General features: G+C 38.4%; 1 protein-coding gene across 5 annotated transcripts in view; it reads right to left on the reverse strand.

Moving 5' to 3' along the window:
• LOC126210137 (zinc finger protein 235-like) overlaps nt 1–24,052 on the reverse strand; it is an 85,840-nt gene that overhangs the window by 52,288 nt on the left and 9,500 nt on the right. For 4 of the 5 annotated variants that reach the window (XR_007540617.1, XR_007540616.1, XR_007540615.1 and 1 more), the window contains exon 2: nt 13,180–13,242. Coding sequence is in view for 2 of the 5 variants with exons in the window: in XM_049939286.1 (XP_049795243.1) it covers nt 13,180–13,242 (63 nt within the window). In the remaining 3 variants the exon portion in view is untranslated. The remainder of the gene's footprint in view (nt 1–13,179; nt 13,243–24,052) is intronic. The other variant, XM_049939287.1, reaches the window with a different exon arrangement.

The raw sequence follows: 24,052 nt of genomic DNA on the forward strand, positions 1-24,052 counted from the left end.
GGTTTAATTTAGTAGTTTGGTGAGTTAATGTTTATCAGATCTTATCAGTATGAGTGACTTCACATTCATCACCACCTCCAGGGATTCAGAATCCAGAATTTCTTAAAATTTCTATTATTAAAGGTTTTGGGTATATTGCTAATCAAATAAGTATCCAGGCAATTCCATGTCAGTTCAAAGCAGAAGAGTAACATTTTCAAGTCAATCACAACAGATTTGATGCTGATGACAATATTTATAGTAACACTCTGGAGCAATGCAATATACTTTTTCAAAAAGCTTGAAGGTGGTGTGTTTTGAGATATTCAAGTTCAAGGTCAATGATCTTGCAAGCGAAAATTCTTAAAATCCCGCCACATTGCACGCCAATGTAGTAGAGCTCTACTCTTCAGTTTTACAAAGGTATATGTTACATTACTGTCTCTAGAGTGGAACCAGAGTTATCATCATTTGTATTGAGACAGATGAGCATACATTTCACACAGTTTCCAAACTTAGCCAGCCTGTAACTTTCTTTACAACTGTCATGTATCCATTTATCTGGAGCACTGAATGCACAAAATGTAAAAGGAATCTGAATGGGTCAAGCAGTGCATTGGACTGACAAGGAATTACCCATGCATTATATTAATGGTATAAAACTGAACACATTTCTTAAGCTGGAGCTAAGTATTTCATTCAACAGCTATCTTTCCATGATATTATATCTAAATAAATGCAGAAATCCTAAATTTAAGTAATTCACAAATTTTCAGGGAAAATTTGTTCCACAGTGTAATCCACACTCACATACAGACTGATCAAAGCTTTTTGCCTAATTGCTATATGGTGGACACTGCAGGTGACAGGAGTCTGCAGATGTGTGTGTGATGGTTCTGTCTGCACTCTGAAACCATTATTCTCCATCCAAGTTAATGCAGCATAGAAACAATTGAGCAGTTACATGCGTCACCAGTTGCTTTAACAATAACTTGTAAGATCTGATAACAAAAACAAGGAGGAACAGAACAATAGCAAAACAACAGACACTCAATTGTGGCAAGTCCTGTTGTAATAATAATAATAATAATAATAATAATAATAATAATCTCTGCTTAGTGATATCAGACTCTCTAAATTAACATACTTTGGCCGTTTGCATTTTCTAATTTGTTTAAGCTTAAGTTTCCGGGGCAGCATACCAATTACGAAGAAAACTGGACAGCCCAACACTATGACCACAACTCTTAAGTTCATATATTCTCTATGCAGTGAAGACATTAGATTTGCTTGCTACAGAAATTAATGTGCCCAACCGACAGTATCAGCATTTCTCTCACTGCAAGCGACATAATGGAAAGTGGAAAACATTACATATACCAATAAGTCCATATCTTCCATTTGCACATCCAGGAGGTCACTGAAATATTCTAAGATGGGCCACACAAATGTTTTACAAGCAATTTCCTTTGCAGGGTAGTTGTGCTTCCCTAACATTCTGCCAATAAAATGAAGTCTGCCACGTGCTTCACCTATGACTGAACCTATGTTACACCCAGGCATTTGTATGAGTCAATCAGTTCCAGCTGTGACTCAATGATATTGTAATCATCTTCATTCTTAAAGTGAAAATTTTTACATTTCTAAACATTTAAAGCAAGTCGCCACTCATTGCACCACTTTAAAATTTTGTCTGCAAAGAGTCATGTAACATCAACAGTAAGGATCCGAACATACTTAACTGGGTCACAGCTGAAGCTGTTTCTACATTTGTTGATAACTCTTTATCAAAGATAATATGCAGTGTTCTTCTCCCTACCAAGAAATTGTCAGTCACAAATTTTGTTTGTTACCCCTTTACGGGTGTACTTCAGAAAATAAGTGTAGGTGTGGTACTATGTAAAATATTATTTGAAAGTGAAGGAATACTACATCTTCCTCACTGTCTCAATTCATGGCTTTAGAATGTCGTGAGAGGCAAGCACGGCTCATGTTTCATGGATCAATGTTTACCCAATTCATGTTGGTCATCATAGAAGAGATCATTCAGTTTCAGACACCTCTTTAGATTTGATATGTTTTAAGATTCTGCAAGCAATGGGTATCAAGGATACTGGATAGTAGTTCAGTTCTCGTCTTTCTTGCAGGTGGGTGTGACCTGTGCTCTCCTCCCTGCATCTACCAGCTCTTAAGGTTAAAGCATAATGAAAATGGTTTTAAAATAGGGAGTTGTGTTTTCTCTACAACCTACTAATGTCACTGACCCATAAAGCTCTGCAACTGTATAGAGGAGTCAAAGTCTGAAGGCTAACGATTTAAAGGCTACAGATGCACACAAGTTGCTGATGAACCAACAATGAGTTACACATCAGCAGATTCACAAGAGACACAAATAAACCAGAATGAGACCAAAAAAAGATCAAGTTACATGTTGCCCAGCCATAAACTGAAACTCTATCAAATAACTCCACATTATACTGGCACAAAATTTATGTCAGTAGGGTGAAAGAGCCTGAAATACATTACACACTTAAAGCACAATATGGCACAGTGCCAAGCCATATAGGCATTTATGTGTGTGTGTGTGTGTGGGGGGGGGGGGGGACGTGCATGCTCTGGCAGGCATGAGGGTGGGTGAGTCTCTGTTGCCTACTTTTGACACAGGCCTTGTTGGACGAAAGATTATTGTGTGAAAGCTCTTTTGTTGTGCCTATCTGCAACACTCCGCATCTCTGCTATATGGTGAGTAGCAACTATCCTTTTCGTAATATTGTTGCATTCCAATCTGAATTTTCCACTGTTTTATTTACGCGAGGGCTGTCCAACCACACTGAAGCACAAAATTCAGCCACAGAAAACACAAAACTGAGCACCAAAGTTCAAAACATATCTGCTAATGCTCTCCAGTTAGTACTGCAGACTTCCTGGGTTAGGTTGTTTCATTTCCTTAATTTCCAAGACATTTTTTCAAGATGCTTCCTGAATATAGTGTCCTATCAAACGTAATTCCAAGATAATTACGGTGACTCTGATAGGGAAGTACTGTGTCATTCATATAGATCTCCAGTTTATTTGTTGTTTAAACTGATACTGCTGAGGGTTGAACTCTTTGCACTGAATCGCAAATACTAGATTGTCAGCACATCCAAACCTCTTTGCACCAGTTTCAGGTATGTCAGAAATATAAAGGTTGAAATGTACATGGAACAATACTGACCCCTGATATAGTTTTATTTAATTTCCTTTCTTTGCTTATGAATTTAGCTCAGACCATCTTTAAGTACATGTTCGAGAGCATGTTCCAGATAAGTCCCAACGCGATTTGACAAAGGATGACTTCAATATACTATATGCCGAATATCCCATGAAATCTATATCAATAAATTTAAGAATCAGTTATCAGGACAGAATGCACAAATACTTATCACATGCCATGTACATATGCTGCAGAGGCAGTGGAAATAAAAAAGCTAATAGCAGCGAAAGGCATATCTGCAACCATTTTACCCAAATTTCATCTGTGAATAGAATGAGAAGGAAAGCTCATGCATCACTATAAAAAGAATCTTTTACAACACATTTAATCATGTTTACATACAGATGTAGGTATAATTTTACAGCAAAGCTCTGATAGACTGTAAGTACCTTAGGAGTAAAGGAGATACAAACTGAAAAGCAGATATATAAAGTTGTTGACTGGCACACACAAAAAAGAAAGGAAACTTTCTACCTTTCAGAGTAATCCCTTTTTTTCCCCCTCAGCCAGAGTGCACTCATTTTTGTCTTTCGCTGTGTCATTCCTAAAGTATTTAGATGTAGATATACAGATATTTTCCTTTCACACTTCTGTGGGTCTTGTGACAACTCATTATGAGTACTGTATGTCCTGCATTTCGCAGTTGTCTACAGAGTATGTATATAGATGACTTTTCAGTAGGTTCACAGATAACACACACTTTGCTTACCCAGCCATGGTTATATGCTGACCATTTACATGACTATCTTTTTTTAATCTTAATCTACCATGAAATTTGAGAACTGTAAGCCAACCACATACAGACAATATCCATTCAGTTACCCATCTGTGGAGTGGACGGATTTGTAGGCAGAAATGATTTCAATTTGTTTATAAAGCTTTCATTAAATGTCAGTACCATTGATTCATAAGGGCAATGGTCAAATATTTTTGTTCTTAGTGTTATATTTATGAATGCTGCTGTTATATCCAAATGGTGCCTCAGTGAACTTTGTGACAGATTAAAAGTATTAAGGCCTAATCTTTTAAACAGTTGCCTACATGAAGTTTGAGGATGGACACCAGATGACATCCTTACAGCAAATCTAAGTGTAATGAATACTTTGTGTCTGTGCATGGAATTGCCACAAAGAGCTATTCCATTAGAAATCAGTGAATGAAAGTCTACAACATAAGCTAATTTTTTATTGTTTTCATCAGCAAATCAGCAGTTACACACGGAGCAAATGTTTCTAATGCAAGTATTTGAGAAATTCATTTCACATGGTCTCAAATACAGGTTCTTATCAATATGAAAACTCAGGAATATTTAAAAATCAGTTTCACATACTTGCTTTCCCAGTGCACTGTTGATTAGCAAAGTTGCTAAATTTCAGGCAAAATCTTTTATTAGCCAACTCTGAAACTAAACATTTGCAGACCTATGTTACATGAACTTTCTTCTTTAGTTTTACTTGTAGAATAACACATTAAACTATTTACATATCTTCCTGAATCACCCTGTATAAAACTTACATTGTATTATTCTTCACATTTCCTCATGTAGTGAAGCCTTGAGAAGTTCTTATTGCTACCCTTAATATTTCTCGATGAATGGAAAATCCAGGATGGAATAACGACAATGTTAGGAAAAGGATGGATTGCTACTCACCATACAGAGGAGATGTTGAGTCTTAGACAGACAGGCCTGTCTGCAACTGGACATCTCTGTTATATGGTGAGTAGCAGTCTATCTTTTTCATATTATTGAATATTTCTTAGGTATTCAGTCTGGTGCCTTTAAGCTGCAATATTTCGGCAAGCCACTTTCTCACCACCTTCAGGCATCCCTGACAACTGATGGATGCTGCACCAGCAGAGATATGCATTCACCACCAGCCACAGCACAACTGTGGACCCTAGATAAACTTCTTAATGTCGCAGTTCCCCAAACCGATGGACCAGGTTTGCACCTGGAGGCGGCCGGCTGGAGGCTGTGGCGAAGGGAAAAGGATATACAAGCAGAACCCAGCAGATATCAATCTACCATCAGGAATGCTTGAAGATGGCAAGAAATCAGTCAGCAGAAATATCATGTCTTCTGGGTGATGCCACCCAGATGAGTATCCGCATGAATACATACACACACAAAAAATAAATAAATAAAAAATAAAAAATTTGCAGCACCTCATTTCCAAAAGTTCCAAAACTGTACAGAAGATTGGAATAGAGATCAACATAAACATCATTTCTGCCCTTTTTATCATTCCTGAAAACTACACATTGCATGTTGTACCACCATACAGCGAGACCTCCAGAGGTGGTGGTCCAGACTGCTGTACACACTGGTACCTCTAATACCCAGCAGCACATCCTCTTGCACTGATGCACGCCTGTATTTGTCGTGGCGTACTGTCCACAAGTACATCAAGGCACTGTTGGTCCAGATTGTTCCACTCCTCAACGGCGATTCGGCATAGATCCCTCAGAGTGGTTGGTGGGTCACGTCGTCCATAAACAGCTGTTTTCAATCCATCCCAGGCTTGTTCAATAGGGTTCATGTTTGGAGAACATGCTGGCCACTCTAGTTGAATGATGTCGTTATCCTGAAGGAAGTCATTCACAAGATGTGCACGATGGGGACGCGAATTGGTCGAAGGACGGCATTCATGTATCATACAGCCATTACAGCGCCTTCCATGACCACCAGCTATGTACGTCGGCCCCACATAAAGCCACCCCAAAGCAGCAGGGAACCTCCACCATGCTGCACTCACTGGACAGTGTGTCTAAGGTTTTCAGCCTGACCGGGTTGCCTCCAAACACGTCTCCGACAATCGCCTGGTTGAAGGCATATGAGACACTCATTGGTGAAGAGAAAGTGATACCAATCTTGAGCGGTCCATTCGGCATGTTGTTGGGCCCATCTGTACCGCAATGCATGGTGTCGTGGTTGCAAAGATGGACCCCGCCATGAACGTTGGGAGTGAAGTTGCGCTTCATGCAGTCTATTGCATACAGTCTAAGTCCTGTGGCTGCAAGAAAAGCATTATTCAACATGGTGGCGTTGCTGTCAGGGTTCCTCCAAGCCATAATCCATAGGTAGCAGTCATCCACTGCAGTAGTAGTCCTTTGGAGGCCCGAGTGACGCATGTCATCGATAGTTCGTGTGTCTGCGTCTCCTGCGTGTCCGAACAACATCACTTTGGTTCACTCCGAGACGCCTGGAAACTTCCCTTGTTGAGAGCCCTTCCTGGCACAAAGTAACCATGTGGATGCGATCGAACAGTGGTATTGACCGTCTAGGCACAGTTGAACTACAGATATTCCAGCTGCGTACCCCCTTCCTGGCGGAATGACGAACTGATCGGCTGTCAAACCCCCTCCATTTAATAGATGCTGCTCATGCAAGGTTGTTTACATGTTTGGGCAGGTTTAGTGACATCTCTGAACAGTCAAAGGGACTTTGTCTGTGATACAATATCCACAGTCAACGTCTATCTTCAGGAGTTCTGGTAACTGGGGTGATGCAAAACTTTTTTTGATATGTGTAGGAAGATGCATTACATGTGACAAGGGACAAACACAAAACAAATTAAATGCACTGAAATTAAATAAACTGATCAATGGGAAGGAATTAATGCATCACATTGTAGGTCTGGCATTTGCCAATGGTTTTCACTTCATGTCACTGCATCTTCACCAATTTCATTCCCATCAATAGATTCAATCACATCCGTGTATTGAATTAATTCCACATGAAGAATATACAGACAACTCCTGAAACATGGAACCTGTTCAGTAGATGATTTACTCAGTGTTTTTCTGGAGAATAATTGAATGTCTGGACTTTGATTGTACACAGTCTGGCAGGGACAGCTGGATTACAGAGATACTGCACAGCTCTACAAAAACAGAGGTGTGTGGTGTTCACACAGGGACACTACCGAACTGTCTGCTTTCCATTCAATCATACCGTATTAAGACAATCTTTTTGTCTATCCCATTCATTGTTTTTCATGCAGTTCTTCAAATGCCATTATCCGCATCAACTTGACAGCTGCTTCCGATCTTTCAAAAAGTATAAATTTTTCTCCCCAGTCTACCAAACTACCACTCCAAAGAGAAATGTTGTTAGAGAGAGATTAACTGAAGAGTGTGATATCACTTTGCCAACTCACAACCTTACTCCATTTCAATCTACACACAGACCTCAGGCTATGCCACAGATAAATGGGCCAATACATCAAAGATTTTGTATTCACAGTCGTTGGCTTTGACAAAACATAACCAAATTGGCACCATTGCACCATCCTGGGCCACAGGCTCCATTACAGATGTCACCAAAATATATATTGCAAATACTGATAAAGACACAAAAGAATGAATGACTTCTGTTTTGTTTCTATTTGTGTGCAAATGACATCACACACGTCATCTTCATTATGTTACAGGATGTAACAAACACTGGTATCAGAAGGTTCATTTGACATGGGAGAACAGCACATCACATACCACTTTCCAACTGCTGGAAGAACTTTCCATGGTGAAGTGTACATAAAGAGGCCAGGTGGCTAGCTAATGCACACTGTAAGGAGCAATGTACCATTTGATGTTCACCCCACTAGCATTATTCTGCTGCATTTGTCTGTCGCTTGCGCTTCAGGGTCCATGTAGAACATTTAGCACTGATTTTTCCTGTTTGTTTAGGTATCATGAGGTACTCCACCACTGTAGTGATCATCATGGGCAGCATACAGTTAAAAGGAGAAGCACTGCATTAAAGCCCTGTACAGACAACGACATCTTGTTCCACTAATGGTGCAATAGGATGGCACAACTTCCTGTTTCAAGAGCTAGCATGCCATCTGGTAGCTATGTTTGTACATACAATGAGTAGCTATTTTTGTATACATAAGGACTGCAGATGGTGCAACATTATTTTAGAAAATGGCTGATGATGAACTGAGAGTGGTAGCTTCTGTTTATGCAGTCATTACTGCAGTAATACTTTCACAATGTCAACAAAGAAATTTACATCAGCATAAAAGAAGATGGTGGAGTAGACCTCGGATTTTAAGACGTGATGACGGCAGTCGGGCATTGCACTGTCTATTACACAATGAACTGAGGTTGGAGGACAGGGAATCGCACAAAATTTTCTGAGGATGGGCAACAAGGAATTCTTAACATTGCTCCATTTAGTAGGTACAAAAATAATGAGGCAAAACATAGTTATGTGAGACTATTTCATCTTCAAATATGTGAGTAGGTACCTTGATATAAGCCTAGTATTACTAAGCTGCTGGACATACAGCACATACTTGTAAGCTTGTCATGATTTCCATAATTTTATTTAGGTTAGTTCTAACACCGAGGCTCCTAGATACTGGAGAAAGCTACAGAAGCCTAATGTTTTCATTCAGAATAGCTATAAGCATGATTTCCTCAATTATGCCTGAAACCTGTAACACAGTTTACCAGTGCTTGAAGCATTCATACATGAAGGTATGTTGGTTTCATTACATTTCTTTAGAACATGACCAAAATAAGTTAATGTAATAACACATTTACATAAGCTGAGAAACACAATAAGTGAACCATTATTGTTGAGAAGTATTACTCTTTGCAAGAAACGCATTTCAGGGTGGGGGTGTATTCTCTGTGCCTCTGCCACAACCTTTTGCTGCAGTTTTATTTGTTACATTTAGTTAATTGTCAATCCCCTAGCATTCCCTTTATTCTGCTAAGTTTGGTAAAAATAGCAACGAATTCTTAAAAATGACATTCTTAACAATTTCCAAAAAGTATGTGGGGAAGGCAGCATCTCCAACCCAACCTTCAGCTATGCCTATGTGCAGGCATTATCACATATTTTTATAGTTTGGCAATTATATTCATATGTAGCTCCACATTGCAAAAGTTTATGTTAAGATTTGAACCTTACAATTTATAGGCCCAAACTGTCCCTCCCCTACCTCAGAAAGTTTCAGACAAAATCAGTGCACTTCATAACTTACCATTTTCAATTCTTAGGGGAAAATATGTCTGATACACAGTGATTCCAGAGTTTTAAGCTCAACTGTGTATGAAAGTCCCCTCGACATATTCACATAATATTTTCTGTCCTTCAGATGGCCTCAACAGAAAGTGAATGGAAACATATAACTGTTCCAAAACATGTGGAACTTTCCAAACTGCCTTGGTGCTTTAGGCGGGAGGCATGTGGAACTCCGACCCCAAAGATGTACGAGTTCACACTGTCACAATTACAAAGGAGGTATTGGCATTGTGTTACTGACACTTGATGCATATTATAAATTTACGCCTATGGAAGTGGGTTGTAATGGGAGGGTTAATGATGGAGGAGTGTTCCAGATTCAGTTCACACTGTGAAATTCTTACTGATGCTGAAAATTTAGTGAATATTCCTCAATCAGAGATGTTGTCGGGAACTCAAACTGCAGTGCCTTATTAGAGATTATAATGCACCAGCAGAAAATATTTAATTACTGTTTGAACAGGGCAAGAAGAACTTCTGAAAATTCTTTTGGAATACTGAGCAACAGGTTCAGAATTTTCCTTAAGGGGCTCCGGAACGCCCTATACTTGCAATGTTAAAATAACGCTTATAAATTACATCTTTCCTCACAAAGTATTTGAGGTAGGAAGTTGAACTTTTTACAGATTATTTATTGGAATATGGGCTACAACTTAACACAGGGATTTTACAAAATTTTAGTTCAGTTATTAAAGATGATTTTTTTTTCAATTGTAATGAAAATTCACAACATTTTTTTTGCAATTTTTTATTTATATATTCAAAAATATACAGTTTTTTGGAAAAAGGCTATGTTAAATTATGCAGAAGGTACTGTGTAACATTTACTGAAAGTTTGAAACAAATATGTTTGGAAGATCCTTAGAAAACATGTAATTAGTATGAGAAAATAAAAGTTTTGGGAATCGAGCGACAAAGATTGGATTAACGTTTTAGTGCATTCCAGGTCCATAGGATGGATTATCTTCATCCTCTGCAAACTCCTCCTCCAGCTTCCTCTTGTTCCTCCCCCTGTTTACTCTTGCTTGTATTTCTAGACTCTTTACAGCCCTGTCTGCAGCCCGAAGGCGTTCCTTGTCTAAAGCAAGCATCGCTCGTACCATGTTAGAACCTATCTTCATTCCCATATTTCTAAATACCTTGCACCTTACAATGTTGCCATCATTGAAAGTCGCAACAGCATCATACACACCAAAGTGAAGTGTTTCTATTCCAACAAATACAGTCTTGGGGATTCTCGACCATATAACACTATTTACACTTTGGGGTTTTGAGTTTTTCCGTGAATACACTTTTTCAACAGTTCAGGTGCTGCTAAGTCTCTGAAAATAGGTTTTATCACCTCCATTATTGCATGAGGCAGACTATGCTTATGAATGTACACTTCACCAGTTAGCAATCCTTTGTTATATTTACACCAACTGTCTTCTTCTTTGGGACACAAGCTATGTTGGGGATTTTCATCGTCTTTATTGTTTACAGTAATAACACATACCTTTGGCTTTCCAACATTTCTCCTTTTCTTAAAAGCCTTCAGAGGATTTCTAATAACTTTACTTTCACTCATTATTATACTTCAACAAAACAGAGACTCAAGAAACAGAATTAATTACGAATATTTTCGAGATAACGACAGAGTAAATAAACATGAAACAATCGACAATCACACCAGCGATATATACTGAACCATCGCAGGTTAGCCACAACACATACTTTATCTCACATCACTTAAATGTACCTGATGAACACGGACGTTAATAATAACACCATTCGACAGCAGTTTAACAGCGCCACAGTGGGTCACGCCCATGTAGAACACATTTCAAAAAAAATTTAAAAATAGTTGTAGTCTTCGGAATTGAATAAATTATATATCTATTAAAAGGTAATAGTCTGCAGATTCAGAAAACGCAAAAAAGTAAAAATTGAACTTTTCATGATTTTGAGCCTTTCCGGAGCCCCTTAAGAAAATGGAGCTACCAGTTAGAACTGTAGAGAAAATCACATTGTCTATTTGTGTGCTACATAGTTTTTTACTGGATACATGTGTGAAGAGTTATGTTGGACAATTGGAAAAGAAAGAGGACACAAATTTGTGTATCATCATCCTGGGGCAATGGCAGAAAAATAATCTGAGAGGCATAGGAAAATTACGTGATCAAGTCAGTTGAAGAAGCTAGGAAAGTGAGACACACTCTTCATTAATATTTCAACACTACTGGGCAAGTACAGTGTCAGTGGGAATCTGTAAAAAAAATCTCAGTAGTGATACAGAACCAAATCTTCAAAATAATTAATATAAATTATGACTGAAAAGTTAATATGGTATGCAGGAGAGAGTATGATATTCAAAGTTAACTCAATTGGTATTAGCAATAAATTTTGTAATTAGAATTTGCTATAATTACATTTCACATTCAAGGTAATGCACTGCATCAATTAGTATTTACACACTTTATGAAATTAAATTTTAATGAAAATAAAAAAAAAAACAGACTTGATACCAAGAAAAAGAATAAATAAATAAATAAATAAATGATCTTGTGACTCATTGTTGCCCAAGTCTTTCTCCTGTACATTACAAAGTATGTTAAATATCCCTATCTTTGCTTTCATCAGCAGATATTTATTCTTTCTTTGCTATAGCGTAGCAGTTACACATGAGTCAAATACTTCAACATCAGTTGGAGCAGTTTTTGGTTTATTTACGCTGATCTGTATATTGTCAGTTGTTGTTGTTGTTGTTGTGGTCTTCAGTCCTGAGACTAGCTTGATGCAGCTCTCCATGCTACTCTATCCTGTGCAAGCTTCTTCATCTCCCAGTACCTACTGCAACCTACATCCTTCTGAATCTGCTTAGTGTATTGATCTCTTGGTCTCCCTCTACGATTTTTACCCTCCACGCTGCCCTCCAATGCTAAATTTGTGATCCCTTGATGCCTCAAAACATGTCCTACCAACCGATCCCTTCTTCTAGTCAAGTTGTGCCACAAACTTCTCTTCTCCCCAATCCTATTCAATACCTCCTCATTAGTTACGTGATCTACCCACCTTATCTTCAGCATTCTTCTGTAGCACCACATTTCAAAAGCTTCTATTCTCTTCTTGTCCAAACTGGTTATCGTCCATGTTTCACTTCCATACATGGCTACACTCCATACAAATACTTTCAGAAACGACTTTCTGACACTTAAATCTATACTCGATGTTAACAAATTTCTCTTCTTCAGAAACAATTTCCTTGCCATTGCCAGTCTACATTTTATATCCTCTCTACTTCGACCATCATCAATTTTGCTCCCTAAATAGCAAAACTCCTTTACTACTTTAAGTGTCTCATTTCCTAATCTAATCCCCTCAGCATCACCCGATTTAATTTGACTACATTCCATTATCCTCATTTTGCTTTTGTTGATGTTCATCTTATATCCTACTTTCAGCTCTTTTCAAAATTGCATTTTCTTCTTCACTGTAAGCACTCTTCCTTTTTGTCCCCTTGATCATACCACTTCCACATGGACTGCTTCACAATGATGATAACGATGCTGTTCATTCCTCTATAATTACGAAATCCTCAATGGGAGAGTTTGGGATCTCGTTGACAAGACAGTCATCCAAGAAGATAATGAACAAGTGTACACACACACACACACACACACACACACACACACACACACACTCTCTGTATATGACTTCCTCTAATGTATTTTGTGAGGTCTGCCAAGACAAACAAGGATCTCAGCTTCCCCCCCCCCCCCCCCCCCCCACCTACTTTACTAACTACCGGTAGAGGGGAAACCGAAGTGTAAAAAATTACTTACTGTGACATCCATGCTTTCTTGTGCCAATAATAATGTCCAAATGATAACAAACAACATAAACTGCTTATATTAATATTACTCACTGGCTCATGTTTGATGACAGTCACACCACATACAGAACTTCGATGTTCTCCCTGTGCAGTCTTCTGGAACAAGAAAATGTGTAAGTGAAGACACACTACGGACAATAATCTGAAACTGAATCATGCACATTTAAAAAAAAGGTTTGTTAAGTTCTAGATTCGTGTATTGTATATTTGAAGGAGTATTTGTACTTCACTTGTCTGATGTTTCAACCAATTTATTATTGTTGAATGGAATATGAAATTAAGCCAGTCTTTGGAACTTTAATTTTCCTAAACAGACACACATTCTGTCAGTAGGTGCTAAGCTTGAATTACTATTTTCTGACTGCAACAATCTGGGAGCTTTTTACAATTTGTCCTTAGATGTAGGACTAGAAAGTGAAAATCTTTCAGAAATTCAAATCAAAATGGAAAGGATATCTAACTGGCCATTCAGTATATAAATTATTCATCACTATCAGTACAAACTTGCATAGTGGTGTTAGCATTGTAGCAAACACAAGTTCATTGGATGTAGCCTTTCATGGTACAGCATTAAGTACCATCTTTCAGTCAACACAAATCGTAATGGATATAGTACATGTAGTGTAGCAATTGAATAATCTAAGCAGGAGTCTTCTGTTAATAATGTTAAATGGTAGGCTGCCGCTTCATAAATGTAAATAGAGTATACAGCAAATGCTTCTAGATAATAAGAAAAGTTGTCCACCTATAGTTGTAGTTATTACCCCAATCAACAGAAGCAGTTATTCATAGCACCATATTATAGGAAAGTATATTTTACTTGTTTACATCCTTATAGATTCTACCTAATGAATGAGTCTTTAAGCATGATGTCTAAATGAACAATTTTCTAGCCCTGCTGGTGTTCAATCTCACTGTAATTTTTATAGTTTTTCATGTGAAATGTTTCACTCAGTCCCACCACTCCATTGTGCAGTGTGCTTAACTGTTGAGTGGTTGTGCTGTTTTTTATAACGCAAGTGGATGCATGGCATACTTTGCACAGATTTAAAGAATAGCTGTCTTTATGTTATCAAGGTAAACATGTATGATCAATAAAATCAAGTTCAATCTTATTTTAATTAAACAACAATAAAATCATCTAAATTACATAAGCTAAATCATTGTTTAATTAAATAATAACAAGATAAACTTTTGTTTTATAGCTCTGTTGCCATGTACAAGTGTTATGCCACAGTAATGACTGACTCGAAGTATCAAACAGTACAGTTGCATCAGATCCCAGCCAGCCACTTGTTTGATTGCTAATTGTCTAATAGACAATTGCCTCAAACTGGGATTGTGCTCTCGCCTTAGAATATGGATCATCTTCTTGCAAATGATAGTAACATTTTTTTCAACTACTTTGTTGTTTATTTTATATTACTGCTGCTCACTTGGACGTATAACAGTACAACTTATCACTGTGTTAGCTGAAGTAATAATGAAGGAATAGGTAGGGGCTCACAATTACAAAACAACAACGGAATGGCACAAGAGAATGTCATTTGTGGTTGGCGCACTTTATACATAGGTGCGTCCACTCAAGCATTAAGGTCAACAGCCCATCTTTCCTTACGTGTTGGTTTACCATGGAACACAGCTGAAAATCGATTACACAAAGAAGTGGCCAGTTCAGTGTCAATAACCAATAGTTATTTTAGAACAAATACTGATTCTATAGGGGAAGAGTTGACATAACAGTTCAGCACTAAGAATGGAATGTATTCAAGAGCAGATTCTCCAAATACTGAGAAGTTGCTTTTCTGGCTGTCAGAAGTTTCAGTTGTGAACAGAAATCTTTCCCTCCTAAACACAAACCACATTGCAGCAACAAGGTACACACTATGTGTGTCCACCACTTTGTAGCAAATTTGAAGAACACAAGTAGGGAGTAAACATAGAGATAAATTATAGAGTCTAAAAACTGGAAACAAACACACACAGGAACTGCAAGTCAGCTGAGGAAGAAACTGGAAACATGGAGTTTTTTACTTCTTGTAACTAAATCAGCTGAGATGATATAAACATTTCAGAGTCTTTCACAACAGTAGTTCACAGATGTATTTTCCATCCAAAATAAACTGCAGCTAGAGAGAATGTGGAAACTTTGTCAAGGAACAGCAAGTAATAAAAGGCTGTCATCATTACCACATAAAACCAACAACCTAACTTAAAATTTAAAATGTCATGCCGCTTTTCCTGATACAGATGTAAAAAGGTATTAACACATTATCTTGTAAACCACAAATAAAACTGCCAAGGTGAGCATAAAAGACATATTGTTGGGGGTTAGATCGGAATGGGCCTAATAATGAAGAAGAAAATATGGATATTGGTGAACTACTATAAACAGCCTAGTGAACAATATCGAAGCCAGGATATCTATATATCTACAGCTACACTCTGTGAACCACCGTGAAATTCATGGCAGAGGGTATGTCCCATTTTACCAGTTATTGGGATTTCTCTCCATAGCATTCATATATGAAGTGTGGGAAGAACAACTGTCTGAATGTGTCTGTGTTTGCATCAATTATTCTAAACTCATCCTCACCATCCCTGTGTGGGCTATGTTGGGGGTTGTAGTGTATTCCTAGAGTCATCATTTAAATCTGGTTCTTGAAACTTTGTCAGCAGAATTTCTCTGGATAGTTTACATCTACCTTCAAGAGCTGCCAGCTTTTTATGAATCTCTATGACACTTTCCGTGGATCAAACAAACCTGTGACCATTCACGCTGCCCTTCTCCGTGTGTGTTCAATATTTCCTGTTTGATCTATCTGGTACAGGTCCCCCACACTTGAGCAATATTCTAGAAAAGGTCAGACAACCAATTTGTAAGCAATCTTCTGTGTAAACTGATTGCACTTCCCCAGTGTTCTACCAATAAATCAAAGTCTACCACCTACTTTACCCACAACTGAGCCGATGTGTGCATTCCACTTCATATCCCTACAAAGTGTTACATCCAGGTATTTGTACAAGTCGGCCAATCCAAACAATGATTCACTGATATTATAGTCATAGGATACTGTATTTTTTTCATATTGTGAAGTACATATTTCTACATTTTTGAATATTTACAGCAAATTGCCACTTTGAAATCTTATCAAGAATTGATTGAATATTTACACAGCTTCTTTCAGACAGTACTTCATTTTAGATAACTACATCATCTGCAAAAAACCTGAGATTACTATCAATATCATCTGCAAGTTCATTAATATACAACACTAACAGTAAGGCCCTCGACACACTTCACTGGGGAAGTGTACAAATAAACGTATATAAATCCCTTCTAGGTCTGCAAGTTATAAGAACAATGAAAAATAAATACAATGAGATAAAGCTACATTAAGAAAGACAGCAGCTGAACATTAAGCACAAATGTAAGATAATGGTGCCAGATGGGAAAATAGCTGGAGAAACTTGAACTAGAAGGAACAAATGAAATAGGACGCTAATTGCTAGAATTCTGTACTGAGTTCAATTTAAACATTGCAGATAACTGATTTTAGAGTAATGAGAGAATGCTGCATGGATGGAGAAGACATGAGAACATTGGAAAGTTTCAGACTGTCACTCTGTTACGCAATATGAGATTTAAATATCAGGGTTTCAACTACAAAACTTCTACAGGAGCATGTATCAATTATGAAAGACACACTAAAACTTAGCAAATTGCAACCGGGTACAAAATTAATGAGATGGGATCTGCATAAGTTGAAAAACAGATACTAGAATACATGGTAGAGGTCACACACAGGTGGGCTGTGAACTGTGATGTCACCCAAAGTCCTCTTGCCATTGTGCACTCCACTGAAGCTTATAGGTGCACACAAGTTTAACTCAGTTGCAGATATTAATGTAATTGAGATTTTCCATGTTTTAGTGTATTATTATTATTAAGCTATACATTAGACTGTTTTTTTCTATGTTCAGTGAAATGCTCCTGTAAATCCTCTGAAGGATGTCAACCTCTTTCACCATCTAAGAGGGCGCTGGGGTAACGGCTCACACAGACTTAGACTACACAGATCCGTAGTATGGAGTAAGCCCCTATAATGTCATTTTAAACTATTAACTGTATTAACAGATTTTCTTTTTCTATTCTGGAAAGTTATGTTAGTTACAACTTTCTTTCATTTTTTGTCTCTCTCCATAGTTCACTTACTACCTCTGAATCCTGATGAAAGTGTGTTTCCTTACAAAAAACATTACAACAAAGTCCTCCATTCCTGGACACGTCTCAATTATAATGTCCTTTAACCTTATGAAACCTCTTGAATTACAATCAATGAAACTATCATGGAATTTCTGAAATTCTCTTTCCACTGTCAAAGCGAATTCCATAAAACTTCCAGTTGGCTTATTTACAGATCCTCTTAAAATTGTATGAAGCCAGTTCTTTCCTTACACGTTTATATGATCAGTTCATTTTCAGGAACTACCTGATAGGATTTCCCTCACATTACACCTCAAAATCAAAGAGTTAATATTTTGGGAGATGGTAGTAGGCAAAGAGTGGTCATAGAATCTCCCTAGTTCTCTTACGTTGGACAAGGAAGCAAATTATTAGTAGGTTTCTCCTCCTCCCCCCTCCCCTCTCTCTTTTCATTCTTTTTTTTTGGGGGGGGGGGAGGAGGTGGGGGATGGGAAGGGGGAGGTTCACTCTTTTCTGTTTTCTCATTTTTTTCTTTTGCTATAAGAAAAATATAATGGTCTATTTTTTTGTTCTTTTTTCCTATCCCCCTCTTTTCTTCTTATTACTTTCACTATGACAGTGACATCATACAGTACTCGTAACCCATTAGCTAGTTGTGGTAATTAACTTACACATGCACTGTTTAATCTGAATCCATCAACAAGAGTTCTTGAGTTCAGTGCAAAAAAGCCATTGCTTATGACTTTTACAGACTCATCAACATAACTGAACTCAACAAGGTTGTGACAAAGGCTTGCCCTACACTCGCAGAAACCAGCTCAGCTGTTTTCCTTACATTTTTTCTTTCCTTACCAGCAACAAGCAAATGGTTCATGGTTACTTTATGAGAATATTGTATATCTATGCCAGTGTTCTGAAGTTCAACGAATTTATGAATGGTTCTTTTGTGAATAAACTACCAGATTTTAGTCAATAAACAATGTCAAGTGGGTGATTCCATTACATTTTCAAACCTCAGATTTCTTTCTAATTTTGTGCATCCAATTAACCAGATAAGAGCTGGATAAATACCAATTTGCAAAAGTATCCAACAATAATGAAGAAAATTACAGGTCTGCAAAGTTTGTAAATTGTGTGAAATTTACATGTGTCTGTCTCAACATAAACGACTATAATTTTGATTCTAATCCAGAGACAGCAAGAAAACTTATATCACTGAAAATCTAATGAGTGGAGCTTCACATTGACATGCAAAATGATGGGTTTCTAAGAATTTTCACATTCAAGATCACTAATTGTGTCCTTTGACTTTGAATATCTCAAAACACACGTTTTTTCTCTTTTTTTTTTTTTTTTTTTTTTGAAAAAAAAATACTCTATTGCTCCAATATGTTACTATAAACATGGTAAACACCAAAGGTATCATGCCCAAAAATTTTAGTTCTAAGCATCAGTACATCAGCACATAGCAGGAATGAGCACATATACAGGGGCTGTTCAGAAAGTAAGGTGACTTTTCAAATTGCACAGGCAACATACATTCAACTATCGATTTTTTTTTTTTTTGTTATGTTGGTACACATGTCCTGAACATATGTTCACAGTTTAAGTATTGTTTTTGACAGATGGAAAGGTTAGACATGTTTTAGTGTGCTTGGCGATTTTCGATCATTATAAAAAATTGAGCAAAGAATTTGCATCAAATTTTAAGTGAAAATTGGAATCAAAGCTCTAAAACACTTGAAATGTTGACAGTGGCATACGGTGAGTCAGCTCTAAAAAAAATGTTTGTTAGTGGTACAAGCTCTTTCAAGATGGCCAAGAAGATGCCAATGACGAAGCTCACTCTGGACAGCCCAGCTCATCAACAACAGATGATAATGACAAAGCTGTGAAGAAAATTGTTTTGGAAAAACATCGAATTACTGTAAGAGAAGTTAGAGAAGTTGCTGAGGATTTTGACATATCGGTCGGCTTATGTCCTGCAATTTTTTTGGATGTTTTGAGCATGAGACAGGTGTCAGCGAAGTTCGTTCCAAAACTTCTCAATTTTGATCAGAAGAACCATTGGATGAGCGTCACTCAGGAGCTCTTGAATGACATCAATGATGATCCTGATTTGCTCAAAAGGAACAGGTGATGAAACATGGGTTTATGGTTATGACATCAAAACCGAAATGTAATCATACCAATGGAAGAATCTGGAGAGGCAAGACAGAAAACAGAATATCGAGTTCGATCAAATGTAAAAGTTTTGTTCACTGTGTTTATCAATTACTGTGGCATAGTGCATCACGAATTTTTGCCTCAAGGTCATATGGTCAATAAGGAGTATTACCTTGATGTTATGCACTGTTTGCCAGAAGCAATACGCAAAAAATGTCCAGAATTGTGGAAAAAGAATGCAAGGCTTTTTCATCACAACAATCCACCTCCTCATTCATCATTGCTTGTGAGAGATTTTTTTGGCCAAAAACGATGTGACAATCATGCCTCAGCCACCATATTCATCGGATTTGGCCCCCTGCGACTTTTTCCTGTTCCCAGAAATGAAGAGACCTATGAAAGGATGAAGATTTTCAACGAATGAGGAAATAAAAACTGCATTGCTGGAAGTACTCGAGGCTGTACCAAAAAGTGCTTATGAGAAGAGCTTCGAGGAATGGAAGAAGCATTGGCAAAAGTGTATTGTATCTGACAGGGATTACTTTGAAGGGGACAACAAGAATATTGATGAATAAATAAATATTTTTTCATAAAAATATAAAGTCATCTTACTTTTTGAACACACCTCATATATGAAACACAAATTATTAAAAAGTGCGGTTCATAAGAAAAGTTGCACAAAATATGGTTTATCTCAATGTAGTAGTATTATGAACCATTTTCTATGTACTTCGACTGAAAAGGTAACAAAAAGTGGTTAAATCTCGTCTCATCAGATCTGATGCACGGAGAGTTTAAGTCCTTCCACTGGTATCATTGGATACAGTTTTGTGAGAATGTTACATCTTCTGATAACACAAGTGGCCAGTTTGGCAGGAAACACAATAATGGAACTGATCCACGTGGATGCAAGAAGCAGGCCTGCACTTCATAAGTTTGCAAGACCAGTGACTGCCATATACACTGGCAACAAATCCATATATGTCTGTTAACAACATTTCATTCACCATAGCAATCACTGTCTCTACTCTGCTCACTACAGAAGTGTTCTGATCTGTTTTTGCTATACCTTTGTTAATAGGTATTACAATACAGAGCTTATGGGTACCTGGAATCATTCTTGTATTCTTGAAATGTTGCCACAGCTTGGCAATGTCTTAATCATGATGAGAAGCAAATGTATATTGGAAGGAATATAAAGGAATATTTTCTTTGTACCACAGAATACTACACGTGCATCCCAGGTAACGCTAAATTAGCTAGAATGAATCAGCAGTCAGATCAAATATTGGATGTACTGGATACAAACATGCAGGCAAATCAAAATCAAAAAGCCTCAAAAATGCACCTTCTCAGGAAAAACCAATTAAAAGACTTGGCCCTTCAGGTCGAGTATGCCATTTAAACACGGACGGCTGAAAGCGAGTATATATCCAAACTCCTAATAGATAATGATACTGGTGCAGTTCTGATATAGGAAACACATGCTCCAACTATGGAAGACCTGTGTGAAAGGGGTAGGATGCATGGCTACGATCTTCTGGGTGTTCCATATTGCAATGTGTATGGTGTTGCCACCTGCGTAAGGACCAATATCGAGTATGAGCGCCTCATTTAACAAACACAGAAAATAAGATCCATTATGTCTTGAACAGATGAAGGAGACCATTATAAATAATATTTACAAGCCACCAAATGTGCCTGGCCACTGGATATTATGCCAATTAATGCACACTCATTGGTTTTGCTGATGATCTTTATAGTCACCATGGTCATTGGGACTACCCACATGACAATGAATGTGGTACTGCACTCAACGACTTGGCTGAAAATGAAGATCTATACCTGGTTTATGGTTCCAAGGATTTGGGATCTTTCAGATTGGCCGCTTGGCAAAGGTATTAAAATCCCAGATCTCTGCTTTGTGTCCCAGGACTGAAGAGGGCACCCAGTGCCTATATCCAGAGAAGTTACACCTAGCATAGTCCATATCGATTCAGGCAGGCTAGGAAAAAATCTTACCTTCATAGTCTCGGATGTTACTGAATTTAGCATATGTTAAAATGAAAGACCAAGTAAGGAACATGTATTTTTTTGCTTTCTCCAAAAAATGTCTGCTCCGAGATACAGCCCTCCAAAGATGACACTGCTAATACCATTTCGAAGATATGAATTTTGGGAAAAGAAAAAAAATTGTTGGGTTTTTTAATGAAAGATAATTGCTTTAAAATTACAAAGAAATTCTCCATTTGGACTTACCTGTCAAATTTCTTTTACTATAGTGTTCTGAACTTAAATTATAATAAAAATGCCAATCCATATTTTTTTGTTTTTTTTGTTGATTAGCACCATATAGTTCTACATTCCCTGAAAATGAGACCTTCCTCTTTTAGGTCAAATAGGTTTTATAAACAACTGAAATTTTTGCCATACATAAAACATTTTTTATCATCACATAACAGGCTCATAAAAATCAAAACCTAGCCTTATTTAACATAATTTTAGTTTTGAATGATGAGCAAGAGACTCATTTTTGAAGCGTTTTAAATGGTTCCAAAATACATGTGAAAGGTCCAAAAACTTAAAAAGGTTTCAACTTGTACAACTTCTGTGCACTCTTTTTTGCACTGAAATTAGCCAGTCAATGAACTAAAAATATGTTCAACTGCTTCAGCATCTTCCTTTGTTATAGAGTGATGCCTTCCTGTTGATCCAATAGGAAATGGAGCACTTACAATCTTCAAAACATTGTGAACAGGAAGTGAGCTGGAAATCTATATCCAGCAGCTAGTCAATGTGGTAGCATTAAGTTCATTACAATTTCGTTTAATTCACAACTGATTTCTATAATTACTGCAATCCACCAGCCACAGTCACACACACACGCCACAAACATCCCGTTTCTCAGGTTGTGAATCCGAATATTATCATGCTGTTTCAGACTTGTTGGCTGAACGAACAAAATTTCTTCTTTCTTGCTCTTTAAAGTGCTTGCAATATGAGTTCACCCATCAATCTGAGTCCAAATATATGTCTTCTGAATTGCTTTCATAGTAGTAGTTTATTTGGACCATTCTTCTTTTTTCTGCACACAGAATTCTTTGCTTTCTTCTTTGGACAAAAGAACGAGAACTGTGGATATGTAAGATTTCATGACTCTGATAAAATCTTCACTATTCTGAATTGCAGTATTTGGTCTGGAAAGGTTATGTTTTGTAGCATGGTGCTTCAGCAGGCCTCCTACACCATCACAATGCACCTTCCCATGACCAGTAGCACTGTATACTTAGTCGGCTGGCACAAGTGACTTACTCAATTCAAACAGTTGGTAAGGATTTTTAAAATGACTAGGAGTACAATCAGAAATAATGACGATCTCTGCCCCTGTTTGCAGTCAAAGAATTTTGTGCATTGCTATCAAAGCATGTGCTGAGTCATGTCCGGGGTCATCAATTATAACTGCAACACTTGTAGTCTATTTTCAAAATACACTCCTGGAAATGGAAAAAAGAACACATTGACACCGGTGTGTCAGATCCACCATACTTGCTCCGGACACTGCGAGAGGGCTGTACAAGCAATGATCACACGCACGGCACAGCGGACACACCAGGAACCGCGGTGTTGGCCGTCGAATGGCGCTAGCTGTGCAGCATTTGTGCACCGCCGCCGTCAGTGTCAGCCAGTTTGCCGTGGCATACGGAGCTCCATCGCAGTCTTTAACACTGGTAGCATGCCGCAACAGCGTGGACGTGAACCGTATGTGCAGTTGACGGACTTTGAGCGAGGGCGTATAGTGGGCATGCGGGAGGCCGGGTGGACGTACCGCCGAATTGCTCAACACGTGGGGCGTGAGGTCTCCACGGTACATCGATGTTGTCGCCAGTGGTCGGCGGAAGGTGCACGTGCCCGTCGACCTGGGACCGGACCGCAGCGACGCACGGATGCACGCCAAGACCGTAGGATCCTACGCAGTGCTGTAGGGGACCGCACCGCCACTTCCCAGCAAATTAGGGACACTGTTGCTCCTGGGGTATCGGCGAGGACCATTCGCAACCGTCTCCATGAAGCTGGGCTACGGTCCCGCACACCGTTAGGCCGTCTTCCGCTCACGCCCCAACATCGTGCAGCCCCCCTCCAGTGGTGTCGCGACAGGCGTGAATGGAGGGACGAATGGAGACGTGTCATCTTCAGCGATGAGAGTCGCTTCTGCCTTGGTGCCAATGATGGTCGTATGCGTGTTTGGCGCCGTGCAGGTGAGCGCCACAATCAGGACTGCATACGACCGAGGCACACAGGGCCAACACCCGGCATCATGGTGTGGGGAGCGATCTCCTACACTGGCCGTACACCACTGGTGATCGTCGAGGGGACACTGAATAGTGCACGGTACATCCAAACCGTCATCGAACCCATCGTTCTACCATTCCTAGACCGGCAAGGGAACTTGCTGTTCCAACAGGACAATGCACGTCCGCATGTATCCCGTGCCACCCAACGTGCTCTAGAAGGTGTAAGTCAACTACCCTGGCC

Source organism: Schistocerca nitens, chromosome 10, assembly GCF_023898315.1.
Source record: "Schistocerca nitens isolate TAMUIC-IGC-003100 chromosome 10, iqSchNite1.1, whole genome shotgun sequence".
Classification (NCBI taxonomy): domain Eukaryota; kingdom Metazoa; phylum Arthropoda; class Insecta; order Orthoptera; family Acrididae; genus Schistocerca; species Schistocerca nitens.